A 14,506-nucleotide genomic window follows, 5' to 3' on the forward strand; every position below is an offset into this window, starting at 1 on the left:
CTCAGAAAGTATTTCAGGGCAAAGAGCACCCCCTGCTGATGGACCTGTGGAATGCTGGTGCTTCCCGGTGTGCCGAGGGTGAGCCTAACAGAGGGAAGGGGAGCCACGTCCCTTTTGACTTCAAAGATCTCTGTAGCGATTGGGTTCCCAGCACGACGCAAACCCCCAGTCCTGGGTGCCCGCTTGCTGGGTCCCCAGAGCTGAGGTCCCTGCCTTCGGGATAGCTCATCCCAGCATGCATCAGGGCCCAGCAGCCTTCCACAGCCGGGTGAGATTCCCAGCTCTGATGGCTCGGAAGTGCTGCCATCCCAGCCGACCCTGAGTGCAAAGAAAGAGTTGGCCCCAGCTCTCTCCAGCAGCCCCAAGCTGAAAGAACTGGCCCAGGCTGGTCAGTCTAGGGCTGACACTTATTCCGGGATTTTGTGGGGTCACACTTCTCACCAGCTCGGTGGGCACAGCTGTTAACGTGACGCCCAGATTATTCCGGGCTGCTGCCACCCCATTGTCATGTGGCTTCTCAGCCTTGAGACGCTGCTGCTGCTAAGCCATGACGTGCCGCTCCCTCCCAGCACGTGCCACCGGTTCCCTCCCAGGACGTGTCACCGGTGTCACCATGGTGCAGTGAGCTTGTCTTGCATGACAGGGTTGCTTGGGCCCGGGTCTGGTTTAAAGTGCGGATATCGTAGGCCTGGGCCACAGCTCCCGGAGTCGCATGATGAAGAACATCTATATATTTCTAGCTCTCATGCGTGCAAAGAAAAGCTTGGAAATGTGAGCCAAGCGTGACTATTGGTTGTCTGAGTTTGCAGAGAGCCGGAAACAATAGCTCCAAGATGCCTCATTCATCTTAATTCTGAAACCTGCTGGCAGCTCGAGGAGAGCTGGGGCCACAGCTGGGGGAGGGAGCCATATGGGGGTGTACCTGCATCCCTGGATTGTGCTAAATTGTGGGTCAGGCTGCTTCGAGATCAGGCAGACAAAGTACTGTTTCCTGGACCATCGATACTTTGAGGCTGCAGAAGGGCATCTCGGACTTCTCTCACAGCCTTTCAGATGCGCGTCAGACGTCCCGATCCCCCCTCCCGCCAACCCGCCTGCGGGGAGGCAGAGACATTAGCAGAGCTGTTTATTGGAGAGAATCCATCCAAACCCTGCCACGCTCACCTAATGAGAAAGCGAAAGGAACTAGACTGTATTTGTCCTTGTTAAACTAGCATTAAGGATGCTTAACAGATGTCGCGGGCGCATCACATTAGGATCCAGCGATAGACTTGACAAACTAATGGTTTTGTTTATCGTTGAGAAAATGAATTTAAAAAAAAAAAAAGAAAAAAAGCAGGAGCCAGAGGAAATGGGTGAGGGAAAGTGCTGGCACCCACGCGGGCTGGAATAGTCTGCCGGGAAAAATGGCTCCCTCTCCCCATGCCGACAGATACATTCCTAGTGAGACACGCGTTCTCCCCTGGGTTAGGCCTGGGGAAAGAGAGCTCTCACACCAGCCTCCTCTCTGCTTGTGTGCTCACACACGCGGGTAATAGCGAGGCAGTGCACAGCCTCGGCCACGAACACGTACATGGCATGCGTAAACGTACATACCAATAATACACGCTGCAGCCATGCACACATGTCATCGTTCTGGACACACTTACGGGGCACACAGATAGACATATTCCATACACGCACACACACGTAGGCAAGGGTAACGGCCCCTCTGCTCGGGGCATCCCCGGGAGTTTGAACTCTGAAGCCCAAAAAGCCTGAACGTCTGCTGCTTTAGCTAAAGGAGCACCTCCACTCACTGGCAGCTGTAGTAGGCTTGTAACTTCCTATTCGGACCAGCTGCTAGAGGAGTCGCATGCTCCCGGTATGCGTTTCACACGCCCGTGCGGGTATATATAAATACTTATGCACACTTGTACCCATGTCTCCGGACCAGAGAGACACACCCAGGCAGACACTCTCATGCAGTCACACGTACACGCACAACTACGGGGACACGGACACACACTCACAGTGGTGGCGGCAGTGTTGGGTGCTGACAGCTGCAGCGAGATGGAAATGAATTTGTAACCCACATTATGTGAGAATTGAACCGGTCTCTTTTCTATTTGCAAAGCAGGATGGAGGAGATAAAACTCCTTTATCTCGTATTTAATGGCAAAATGTATTCCTCAGGCCATTTTATGTTTCCATCAGATTAGATCATTGGGTAAAAAAAGAAAAGAAAAGCTTATTAATCGGCAACGGTCCGATCTGTCGGCCCCTCCCTCAATGCTTAGGCACTGGGGAACATAAAGACAGGTGTGATCAATTGTGTGAATTCTGCTCATTGTCCGAGATTAAGGGTTTTGTGAGCTCGTTAATTTGAGTCTTCCTGCGCTGCGCTCGGTGTCTGCAGTGGTATTTTACCCTCTGAGTGAAACCCGCGATGGGAGAGCGTGAACCGAATCTGAGCTAGGCTCTGAGCTGCCTTCCCCACCAGCTCTGGATCCGAATGTCCGCAGGGACCCCTGTCTGGAGACCAGCCTGAACTGGCCCTGGACCAAAGATCCCTGAACTTGAGGGCTGCCCCCCGCCCCGGACCCTTGCTCCCCTTGGCGGGTTCACTCCTCTCACGCTGTCTCTTCTGCACTGTCCCTGCCAGAGCCATCACGCTGGAGAACACCCTGGTCATCCTGTCGACGGTGGCGCCCGACGCAGGCCGGTACTACGTGCAGGCCGTGAATGACAAGAACGGGGATAACAAGACCAGCCAGCCCATCACTCTCACCGTGGAGAGTAAGTGCTGAGCTCCGGGGGGGTGTAAAGGGAGCTGGTTGGAGCTTCCGGAGGCCACCCCAGGGGCTTGTTCCTCAGAGGAGGAATCCAGGAAGCGCAGGGAAAGAATAAGTGCCCTGCTGGCTCTGCACCGCCTGGTGCATGAATCCCAGGGCCAGATCCAGGAGGCGGGGTGCAGGGTGACCGGATTGCAAGGGTGAAAAATCGGGACGGGGGTGGGGGGTAATTGGCACCTATGTAAGAAAAAGCCCCAAATATCGGGACTGTCCCTACAAAATCGGGACATCTGGTCACCCTCGTGGGGTGTTGGCATTGGGTTGGAGCCGCAACATCGAGACTCGGTGCAGTGTGTGTGCACGGGCGGGCGTGAGTGCACTCTCTCAAGAGGAGGGTGATGGGCCCCCATGCTCGGCCTGGCGTTAACCAGAACGCCCAGGGAGCAGGGAAGCCTAAATGGTGACACTGGCTCTGTAGTGCCGTCCGGTGCCGGGGAGGGGGGAGCAGCCGGCCACAGAAGCTGTACCAGGGCTTTTCATGGGTTGGGGGTTGCAGCTCACCCCCTACATTCTTTGGGGGAATTGTTCCCTGCAAATAGCTCTCCTGGCTCCATCAGGGCCCAGTCCCGTCCCATCCCTCCCCACCCAGGAGGTGCCCACCCCTCCGCCCCCCACAGCCCCAGTGTCTCCAGGCCATTTTACAGGGCTGTCTCTGTGCATCTGGCTTTCTGGCCCCACTTCCCGGCGCTCCCGTTGGCTCAGGCCCAAATTTAATTTGCAGTAAATCTCTTCGGAGGCTCTGACTTCTGCTGACTTAACAGCTCAGCCTCCTCGAAATTTATTTCGGCACTTTGGGCTGTGCCGCAGGAGCCGGCGGACACTAATTATACCGCCAGCCCAGCCCCTTCCCCGTAGGCCCTGCCTCCGCACTGCACATCCCCTGCTCTGTCCCTGGAGATGGGGGCGCATAGGAGCCGCTCTGGGCAGCGCCGCCTTGCAGAGAGGGCTGGATTTCTTTGCAAGTGAGCCGCCCCGCCCCTGTGGGCATTTTGAGCGGTTCTCATGGTACCTACCTTTCCTGCCCACGCGTGCGGGGCTGTTGGCAGGGGTGGAGCTCTGCATGGGGCAGGGACTCCCCATGCACTGGTGCAGCTGTTCTGGCTCTGCCCTGCAGCCCCACCCAACTGTGCAATTCCTGTCCTGGGCTCTGCCTCCCAATGGCTGTGCCGGTGCCCCTCAATCCTGCCCCACAGCCCCAGCTTCCCTAGGCCAGGGCCTGTCCTGCCAGTTGTGTCGAGTGACACGGTGGTTTTGCGATGAGCAATGGGTTCCCCTTTGACCTCACCTGGCCATGGCCCACCCTGACCAGCGTGGTCCCTGCCACCGAGTGACCCATCCCACGGAAAAGCCCTGAGTTGGTACAAAGCACCCGCGCGATCTCCTCCCTTAGCTCTCTCCCTCCTGCTGTGTGCTCCACGGCCGCTTTATGGCTTTCCTTGTCGGGCTTTATCTGCCCGGCTCGGCCCGGCATGCCATTAATCCGTAGTGCTGCCCTGTTGCGTCCCGCCATGTAAATAAACAACGCCGAGGCCCGGTTTATGGATTCAGCTAGATCAGCAGCTTTCACGCTGATCCCTTTTTTACAGCACCTACAAGAGGGTTTTTTATCATCGCAATTATTTTGCCTTCTACACTTCCCCACTCCCTCCTTCTCTGCCGAAGCCGCAGGCAGCGCAGGGCTGCCAAGATTGCCCCAGGAGGACCGTAGCAGGGGGCAGGGGATGGATGCCCAACGCCCTGCAGGGCTTGTAGGGACCATGCGGGAGGGTGGGTTACAGAACCCCCTGAATCCTTTCCCAAAGGGGATGGCCAGGCACTCAGCTAAGCACCCTTGGCATCTCTGACTGTCTGGGCATGGGACCCCCCGTGTCTGGGCAGCTGGTGGGCCAGGCCGTGGTGGAGAGCAGGAGGGTGCCAGCGTGCACCGAGCCGGGAGTTGGTGTGGGTCAGAGCGGAGCCGTGCTGAGCCTGGGGAGGTCTCCGAGGCAGGACTGAGGGGCTCTGATCGGCTTGCCAGAGCACTGACTCGCCTGCTGCCGGTTCCCAGCCACCGAAAGCACAGCTCCCTCCCCCTTGACTCCGTGCTGGTACATGGCCCTGCCCCGCAAGCCCCGTCCAACAGCCTGCTCTGCCACCTCGGCTCCCCTTAGATGTCGGCGGCCCGGCCGATCCCATCGCTCCCACCATCATCATCCCGCCCAGGAACACCAGCGTGGTGGCCGGCACCTCGGAAGTGACCATGGAGTGCGTGGCCAACGCCAGGTGGGTAGCTGTCCCCCAAGGTCCCTGGGGCTGGACTCTCGTCTGGGGCCTATCCAGGGCTGTCCCTTGGGGCAGATCCTGAGCAGGCTCCTCTAGGTGTGGGGTGGGGTTCCTGGCATAGCAATAGTGCCCCAGGAGAGGGCTCGAGGGATGCAGTGCACGGGGGGAATGCTGCAGGTCAAGACTGGCTCCGAACCCACCTCCCACTGCGTGGCCAGAGACTCCCCTCGGGCTCGGGGTCCCCTTCTGCTGAGCCCTGCAAACCTAGAGGGACCTGATCCCTGGTCCAGAGCTGCTCTGAAACCTCCCTCCCCCTAGGACGCCTGGGTCCCCGTTCCCCTGCGGGCTGGGAGGCTCCGGTTGCAGGCGCTCAGGGGGGGTTCAATGGCACCACTACCTGGGGCGGGCTGGGGACAGGGGCTGTGTCCGGGGCGGCTCTCCCACGCTTTCCTCACCCCCCAGGCCGCTGATGAAGCTGCACATCGTCTGGAAGAAGGACGGGGAGCCGCTGTCCAGCGGGCTCAGCGACTACAACCGCCGGCTCACCATCCTCAACCCCACGCTGGGCGACAGTGGGTACTACGAGTGCGAGGCCGTGCTGCGCAGCAGCAGCGTGCCCGCCGTGGCCGAGGGGGCCTTCCTCGCCGTGCTGGGTAAGGGCCCCGCTCTCTGGCAGCCCAGGCCTGAGGCCCAAGTGCAGCGAGTCTGGGGAGGCCTCGGCACCGGGTCACCGTACAGCCTCCAGGTGCTGGAGGAGCTGTGGCAGCCTGGCCAGGCTCCTGCCTTTGCCCGTTCCAGGCTCTCAGTGCCAGGGGCCGGTGGGGAGGAGTGTATTAGCGCCCGGGCTGGGAATTGAGGGCTGCCGGGCTCTCTCTGCCTCCTGGGCGCGCTCCCCAGGGCTGCACAGCAAGGGGGTGGGGCCCCCCGCAGCCCCTTGGCTGCCTCCAGCACCCTCCTGCGGCTGGGGCCCATCAGAGCCAGGCCCTGGGGGTGCCCCCGGCTGGCTGCTCCATCCAGTGGCAGGGGAAAGAGAAGCGGGCTGCTCCGGTTGTTCCTGCCTCCAGCTCTGGGGGTCTCATTGCAGAGCCGCCCCAGTTTATCCAGGAACCAGAGAGGCACGTCACGGCCGAGATGGAGAAGGTGGTGACCATCCCTTGCCAGGCCAAAGGTATCATGTCTCCCCAGCCCCATCCCCCGGCGCCCTGCTGCTGCCCAGAGCCGGGGCTGCTTGTGTCTAACGCGGCCTCTCGGGGGCGGGCTTTGGGTTGCAGGATTCCCGCCACCAGCCATGGCCTGGTACAAGGACGCGGCCCTGGTGCACGTGGAGAAGCTCTCACGGTTCCGGCTGCTGGGCGACGGGAGCTTGCAGATCAGCGGGCTGGTGCCCGATGACACCGGCATGTTCCAGTGCTTCGCCCGCAATGCCGCCGGCGAGGTGCAGACCTCCACGTACCTGGCAGTGACCAGTAGGTGCCAGCTCTCAGCCCCGCAGGCCAGGGAATAGCGCCCAGCAGTGGGCCCAGGACTCTCAGCTCCTGGGCCTGTCGGTGCCTGGCACCAGCCCCTCGGGCGTGCCACGGGCTGGGAGCCCAGCAGGGACGGGCCAAGGCTGCCCCTCGCTGGGAGACCTCCAGAGAGTATCTAGCTAGGCTTTGCAGGGAGTGGGGTGGGTGACTCTCCCCGGGCAGTCAGTGCTGACCCCTGTGTGGAGCTAGGGGGCCTGTGCTGTGGGGAGTGGAGTGGGGATCCCCAGTAGGAGGTGCTGACCCCAATGCCCCAGTGTGGCGCTAAGGGGCGCTGGGGATCTCAGGATGGGGGGCTCTCCCCTGGCAGTCAGGGCTGACCCCAATGCCTCAGCACAGGGTGCGGGAGTTGCTGCCTAAGGATAAAAGGGGCACTGCCAGCCCTGAGCACGGTGCCACTGAGAATCCCCAGTGCCCCTTCACTGCCCATCCCGTGCTGGGCGGTGCTGTCCGGCCCCTTGTGCAGCGTCGAGGGAAGGAGGGTGCCGGACAGCTGCCAGAGCAAAAGCCACGGGAGCACGGGGTCTCTCCCCGGGCACCGGAGGGTGCTCAGGGTGGGAGTGGATCCCAAGCCCCTGGCATGGGTCAGCCCAAAGATGAGGTGCTGAGAGCCCGAGCGGGCCAGGGGCTGCCGCAGCCTGGTGGTAGCCACTGGGTCACCCCGGAGCTGGCCCCCGGGAGCTGCTTCACAGGCTTCTCTGTGTCTCCTCTGCTCAGGCATCGCTCCCAACATCACCAAGGGCCCCCTGGACAGCACTGTGATTGATGGCATGTCCGTGGTTCTCAGTTGCGAGACCTCGGGGGCACCGAGGCCGGCCATCACCTGGCAGAAAGGTAAAGGGGGCCACGGGGAGGATGGGCCATGCCCCAGGGCTGCGTCTCTGGGCACAGCTCCCAGCCGGACCTGGCCCTCCTCCCAACCTCCCAACCTTCCTGCTGCCAAGAACAGCACCCCACTTCCACCTGGTCCCCACCCCACTGCTGAGGCTGGGCCCCCCTGTTCAGACGGGGGGGGAGCAGTCAGAGGGTTAATGCCAAGCCAGCGCAGACAGTGGTTTGGATCAGCATCCCGTGTGCTGGGGGGTGCACTGGGCATTGGTCTAGTGGTGTGACCTGGGCAGGGCATCCAGCCTGGGGGCAGGCGCTCGGGGCTAGGGGCAGCGTTTCGGTTCCTCCTGCCCCCTGGCTGGAGATGGGGGAAGGAGTTGGGGGGAAGGCAGTGGGTGTTGCCCCAGTTCATTGCAGCTGGCAGCTCCCAAAGCTCTATGCCCTGCCCCCGAGCCAGAGGGCAGTGGGGGACTCACCTGGGCTGTCACTCCCCGGGCAGTGCCCTGCCTGCCCCATAACATCAGGCACGTACCAGCCAGGCCGGGTCCCTTTGCTGCCGCACCCCCGGCATGTCCCCCTTCCAGGAGCAGCATCTTACCCTGTTCCCAACGTGCCGGGCTCACCCACCCCCTCTGGGAGGACACCTCTGGGTTACGCTGCTTCCCCCACAGGCCCACGTCACTGCCCTGTCAACACCCACCGGGCGCCGGCTCTTAAGGCCGCAACACTCCTTGTGAGGAGGTTCTCACTACCTTGTCCGGGGCAAAGCCCGCTCGCCCGCCCCCAGCTGAGTGCCCGGGAGACAGGCAGCATTTCCTGCTGGCATTTCCAGGCCAGGCCCAGGGGTCGGCTCGGTAAGCATGAGATTGAGGGGCTGAGAGCTTGGCTCAGAGCCAGGCACAGAGCAGGTGTGATGGACCCTGCCCAGCTCCGTCGATGCCCCTCAATCCGCAGCCCCCCTGTTCTCCCAGCCCCGCAGGACTCTGCAAACTCAGGTTACTTGTGAGTGGGCTGGTTCGCAGGCAGGTGTCCAGGCAGGGAGGACAAGCCATTGACCCTCCAGCTCCTTCCCCGTCTGGCTCAGGAGCACGGCGCTGGGTTGGCTTACGGGTGCCAGGCTGTCCCTGGCCATCGCTTCCCACGGATGACGGGGCTCTCCCCTCTCCCCACAGGGGAGCGGATCCTGGCCAGCGGCTCGGTGCAGCTGCCACGCTTCACCCTGCTGGAGTCGGGCAGCCTCCTCGTCAGCCCCACGCACATCGTCGACGCCGGCAGCTACACCTGCTTGGCCACCAACTCCCGTGGGGTGGACGAGGCCTCTGCGGACCTCGTTGTATGGGGTAAGGCCGTTCCTCCTCTGCTGGCCCCCTCCCCATCTGCCCCCGCCAGACCCAAACCGACGTCTCCAGCACCAGCGCTGCACGGCTCTCACCCTGGGTCCGGTTTCCCCCAGGCCCCTGGCATGGCAGGGCTGTGCACGACCCTCCCCAGCCAAGCTGTGACGCTCTCTCCTGCCCTCCGCCCCAGAGAGAGCCCTGCCTGGGCTGGCCTCCCGGTTGGCGGAGGTGGCTGCTCACTATGTGTCTGTTCCCCAGCCCGCACCCGCATCACCAGCCCCCCTCAGGACCAGAGCGTCATCAAGGGAACCAAAGCCTCCATGAGCTGCGGCGTCGCCCACGACCCCAGCGTGACCGTCAGGTACGTGGCCTTGGTGAGACAACAGGCTTAGCAGGGATCCGTCCTGGGAACCCCAGCTCCCAGCCCTGCTCCCGGAGCTCCTTGCCAGGGAGTTCGGGGTCCCAGCCCTGCCCAAAGGTTCCTGGCCGGGTGTTCGGGGTCCCAGCCCTGCTCCCGGAGCTCCCTGGCCAGGCGTTCAGCGTCCCAACCCTGCTCCCGGAGCTCCTTGCCAGGGAGTTCGGGGTCCCAGCCCTGCCCAAAGGTCCCTGGCCGGGCGCTCGGGGTCCCAGCCCTGCTCCCAGGGGGGGTGAGCAGGGACTTCCCTATTCCCCCAGGCAGGGCAGAGATGCAGTGGGTGAACTAACGTCCCCCCCCACCCCCACCCCAAGTGCTGGGCAGGTGGGAGCCAGGGGACCCTCCCCGCAGAGCCAGAGACCCCAGCCCTGAGAGATCCGCTCCCATGGCCCCGGTTGAGTATCTGATGGGGGGATAAATCCTGCCTTGCTGAGGGAGCTCCCCTAGCCATCTCGGGTGTCCCCCGCCCAGCTTCCCGAGCCACGGCATTGCAGCCCTGCACCGCCACCTGGTGCCCGACCTGGGTACAGCGCCTGGGAGGCTGTGAGCTGGGCCATGCCCATGCCGCCCTCCCCGCCCCACCTGGCGGCTGAGACCCAGGCTGGGGGGTTGCTCTGAGCAAAGCCAGCATGCCCGGGGCAGCCCACGCGGCACGTCCCGCCGAGGGGCCAGTAGGACTCCTCCAGAGCAAGGAACGTCGCCGCGTTACAGAGAGACAGGGCTGGAACACCTGGGTTCTCCCCCAACTGTTGGAGGGGAGTGGGGTCTGGTGGTTGCCACAGGAGGGCTGGGGTCAGGACGCCTGGGTTCCATTCCCAGCCCCAGCCCTGAAGCCCGTGGTGGCCTTGCGGCAGGTACCTTTGGGAGAAGGACGGTGCGCCCGTGAGCGTGGACGGCATCCCGCGGCTCCGGCTGGATGAGGAGGGCACCCTGCACATCTCCCAGACCTGGTCCGGGGACATTGGCACCTACACCTGCCGAGTCCTCTCCGCCGGCGGCAACGACTCCCGCAGCGCCCACCTGCGTGTCAGGTGAGGGAGGCTACCGGCCTGAGACCCGCCGACGCGCTCCGCCTGGGACAGGAACACTGCAGGGGCTCGTCCTCCCACGTAGGCGCCCTGCCGGCTTCCTGCCATGGCATCTCCCCCTCCCCCCTACCCGCGCACCCTGCCTCCTCCTGCCATGGGGTCCCCTCCGGCCACGGCGTTCCTTCTATGGCATCCCCCCTGCGCAAATGCCCTGCCTCCTCCTGCCACAGCATCCCCTTCTCCCTTGTGATGCGGCTAACCTGGGCACCCTCCAGGCCCACAGGCTCCAGCACCCTGTGCCATGGCAGCCCGGCAATACAGGCAGGCTTGCCCTCGTGATGCCAGATCCTACGTGGGTGAGCTCCTGTGACCTGTCCCATATGCCCTCAGCTCCCTGCCCCACCTCCTCCCTGCCTGCCCCCCTGTCATGGAGTCCCCAGGCGATGCTCCCTACGAAGCCAGGCAGGACTCTGAGGAAGTCGCCTTTCTGTGAGCAGCCTGTCTGCAGGACACACAGCTCACACAGCTTCCATCTTCCTGGGTCTGACCTCGGAGCACTCAGCCTCCTCTGCTCCTCCGTGCGCTTCCCCCAGCGAGTCCGCCCAGGCGGGGTCCTGGGGAAGCCAGAGGGTCCTGCACCCCAACTTCGCAGTCAGACGTGACTCTCAGCCAGGCAGTAAAACAGAAGGTTTATTAGATGACAGGAACATGATCTAACACAGAGCTTGTAGGTGCAGAGAACAGGACCCCTCAGCTGCGTCCATTTTGGGGAGCAGTGAGCCAGACAACCATGTCTGCCCTTCACTCCATGTCTCTAGCCAGCCCCAAACTGAAACTCCCTCCAGCCCCTCCTCCTCTGGGCTTTGTCCCTTTCCCGGGCCAGGAGATCACCTGATTCCTTTGTTCTCCAAACCCTTTAGCTGTCACCTTGCAGGGGGGAAGGGCCTAGGCCATCAGTGGCCAGGAGACAGAGTGTCGGCCATTGTCTGTGTCCAGACCCCTGCACACCCCAGCTGCCTAGGGCTCTGCAACTATCATACACCCTTATCCCACCACCTAGATACTTAAGAACTGCTTAGGGGAAACTGAGGCACCCCCACACTCTTCAGAGGAAACATTAAGAACAGTCCCACTTCGTCACAACCCCCTTATCCCACCACCTAGATACTTAAGAAATGTGTTGGGGAAACTGAGGCACCCCTACAGTATTCAGAGGAAACATTAAGAACAGTCCCACTTCAACACACCCCCGCCCAGGGCACCGTCCCCTCTGAAGCTGTCCCACTGTTTCCAGCGGTGGTTTCTCCTCCCCCTCCAGGCAGCTCCCCCATGCCCCGGAGAATCCGGTGGCCGTGCTGAGCCCGCTGGAGAAGCGCGCTATCAACCTGACATGGGCCAAGCCCTTCGACGGGAACAGCCCCTTGCTGCACTACATCCTCGAGGTCTCCGAGAACAGTAAGGCATCTGCCACTTCCACCCTGCCACAGGGCACTGGGAGCAGGGCGCTGGGGCTGGGGAGCGGGCACAGGGGTGAGGGGGCCTGGCCCGCCCGACTGGGCTCCCCAAGAGGGAACCTGCAAAGGGCAGGGGGAAGTCCAGCTACCAGTTTGCGTGCAATAGCCATACACAGCTCTCTGGTTTGTGGCACTAACCACACACCATCGGGAGGGGGCCTGGGGCTCTTCCCTGCAGGCAAGTTCGCCCTCCACACCCCAGAGGCTTTGCTTGCAGTGCATCGTGGAGAATGGCTCCCTGACAGCCGGGAGCCAGCCAGGGACCTCTGACAGCAGTGGGCGCCAGGCCAGGGAGCGGGGATGGGGCCTATTGGCGACTGAAAGGACCGTTTGCCCCCCAGCCCCATGCTGGCTCTCCACTCCACCCCTCCCCTCTCTGTCCCGCAGACGCCCCCTGGACCACCCTCATGGCCAGCGTTGACCCCGAGGCGACCTCCGTGGTGGTGCAAGGCCTGGTGCCCGCTCGTTCCTACCAGTTCCGCCTCTGCGCTGCCAATGACGTGGGCAAAGGGCAGTTCAGCAAGGACACTGAGAGGTAAGGCGGGTCCAGGTGGCCTCCTGTGTAGCCCAGGAGCTGGCCAGGGCAGGGCAGGGGGGTCTCACTCCCTACCTTCGCTGCCTCCCCTCCCAGGGTGTCCCTGCCGGAGGAGCCCCCCACCGCGCCTCCCCAGAACGTCATCGCCAGCGGCAGGACCAACCAGTCCATCATGATCCAGTGGCAGCCGCCTCCCGAGAGCCACCAGAATGGCATCTTGAAAGGCTACTTCATCAGGTAGGCCACTGGGGTGGGGAGCCAGCCCTCCCCACCCGGCCAGTCCCCAGCGTGGCATCTGCCTACCTCCCAGAAGGGACCCGGCTGCCTGCTGGCCTGACTTGCCCTCCCCTTGCCCCCAGGTTCTGCCTGGCTGGCCTGCCCGTCGGCTATCAGTTCAAGAACATTACCAACGCCGAGGTCAACAACCTGCTCCTGGAGGATCTCATCATCTGGACCAACTACGAGATCGAGGTGGCAGCGTACAACAGCGCCGGCCTGGGGGTCTACAGCGCCAGGGTGACCGAGTGGACCCTGCAGGGAGGTGGGCGAGGAGGGGGGGGCTTTCCCCAGCTCCGGGGGGAAGGGGCTGGGTCTCCGCTGGCCCAGTCTGCTCAGGGAAGGGCTGAGGGGTGCTGGGCCCCAGGGGCTTCATGAGCCTGGCCTCAGCTCACAAGCTGCTGGGGACCAGGAGATCAGCAGTGGGCTCTGGGCCCAGATCACCGCCCTGCAAAGCAGCATTTGCCAGGCTGCTTGGTCAGCCGCGCGGCTGGGTCCCTGGAGGGGCCTGGCCAGTGTCTGCCCCAGGCAGCCCCCGCCCCCCAAGCGAACCTGCCCTGCGGTTGGGGCAGAGGCAGGGCTGGACTCTGCAGTGCCTCCGTTCCCAGGGAGGTTTCAGAGCCCACTGGTCGGGGGGGGGGGTGCTGGGGTTCAGCACAGCTAGGGAGGGGAGCCCAGCCTGCCACTCCCTGCCTGCCTGGTGTCCCAGTGCCGTGGCAGGGAGGGAGGCTGCCTGATCAGAGAGATGCTCCCGTTGCCAGTGCCCCTGACTGCAAGCCCCAGGCCCAGCAGCACCTCCATCCCGCACCGCGTCCCTGCCCCCATGCTAAGCCTGCCCTCCCCTCCTGCAGTTCCCACCGTGCCCCCGGGCAACGTTCAGGCCGAGGCCACCAATGCCACCACCATCCGCTTCACCTGGAACCCGCCCAGCCCCCAGTTCATAAATGGCATCAACCAGGGATACAAGGTAAGGGGCAGACGGAGGAGGGGAGGGCTCCCGAGCTGCAAATCTAACACAAGGCACAGGATGGCACCCGCTCCTTGAGACACCCACCAGCAGTACGGGCCTCATCAGCCTGAGCAAAGCTGGGGGTAGGAAACCCAGCGTGAAAGAAGGGCCTGATCCTAGGAGGTGCTGAGCGCTCCATTACATTCAATACATTCCTTTCTTCTCACACATTCACACTTAGCTACAGCCAGTCCATGTCTCATTTCCTTACCTCCCTACGGTGAGAGTGAAACAGCATCTCCCTCTCCATGGGTCATCACTCGGGCTTAGACCTGGGACCTCCAGCACCAACCTCTCCCACTGAGCTAACAGAATAACTCCACTAGCTGGCAGCAGTAGTAGGCTGTTATCCTCAATGTGAGCCAGCTGCTACAGGGTGGGCAGGACACACTGCGCCCGTGTGTTGCAGACATTCAGGGCTGTACTAGGAGACCCTAATCCGTCTTTGCTCTGAACTGCGCCACCGTCTTGGATTCTCCATCGGGGGGCGAGCCGGCAATGTGAACAAAATCAACAGCATCTCTGCCTAAACCCTCATTTCACACTCGTGGCCTCAAACTTTCTAAACCTCTTTCTGAGGAAAAGTCTTTCCTGTGTCTGCTTCCCAGATCCTGAACAAAAATAGCTTCCCTTTGCATTTAAAACTCCCCAAAAGCAGGTCTTCTAATTGAGTCTAACTGACTATTAAAGTAATATTTCCTAAGATTTAACACTTACACAGGAGCTCAGCCTCCGATGCTCTGTAATTAATTCCAAATTGTAATTAATTCAAATTTACATTAATTGCATTGAATTAAAATATTATACTTGTTTCTTAATCTACTGCAAAGAAGTTCAGGAATTTAATTGCCAACAAACGAGATAACCAGAGTAAGCAGGATATTTAACATACTTATTAAATGCCACTTAGTATTTTTGATTAGTATTTTAGGGCCTGATTAGTAT

The 14,506-nt window shown here is 61.9% G+C and overlaps 1 protein-coding gene across 5 annotated transcripts in view; it reads left to right on the forward strand.

Annotated features, from left to right (window-relative positions):
* The window catches only part of SDK2 (sidekick cell adhesion molecule 2), a 171,543-nt gene that overhangs the window by 119,057 nt on the left and 37,980 nt on the right, over positions 1-14,506 (forward strand). For 4 of the 5 annotated variants that reach the window (XM_084647193.1, XM_084647195.1, XM_084647194.1 and 1 more), the window contains exons 5-18: positions 2,645-2,778; positions 4,985-5,096; positions 5,559-5,749; positions 6,181-6,264; positions 6,368-6,562; positions 7,337-7,453; positions 8,620-8,787; positions 9,043-9,145; positions 10,054-10,230; positions 11,546-11,682; positions 12,129-12,276; positions 12,373-12,513; positions 12,636-12,817; positions 13,404-13,519. In XM_084647193.1, the coding sequence (XP_084503319.1) occupies positions 2,645-2,778; positions 4,985-5,096; positions 5,559-5,749; positions 6,181-6,264; positions 6,368-6,562; positions 7,337-7,453; positions 8,620-8,787; positions 9,043-9,145; positions 10,054-10,230; positions 11,546-11,682; positions 12,129-12,276; positions 12,373-12,513; positions 12,636-12,817; positions 13,404-13,519 (2,005 nt within the window). Of the gene's footprint in view, positions 1-2,644; positions 2,779-4,984; positions 5,097-5,558; positions 5,750-6,180; positions 6,265-6,367; positions 6,563-7,336; positions 7,454-8,619; positions 8,788-9,042; positions 9,146-10,053; positions 10,231-11,545; positions 11,683-12,128; positions 12,277-12,372; positions 12,514-12,635; positions 12,818-13,403; positions 13,520-14,506 lie in introns of those variants that run through there. The other variant, XM_084647197.1, reaches the window with a different exon arrangement.

This window comes from Lepidochelys olivacea, assembly GCF_965140295.1.
Source record: "Lepidochelys olivacea isolate rLepOli2 genome assembly, chromosome: 14".
NCBI lineage: Eukaryota > Metazoa > Chordata > Testudines > Cheloniidae > Lepidochelys > Lepidochelys olivacea.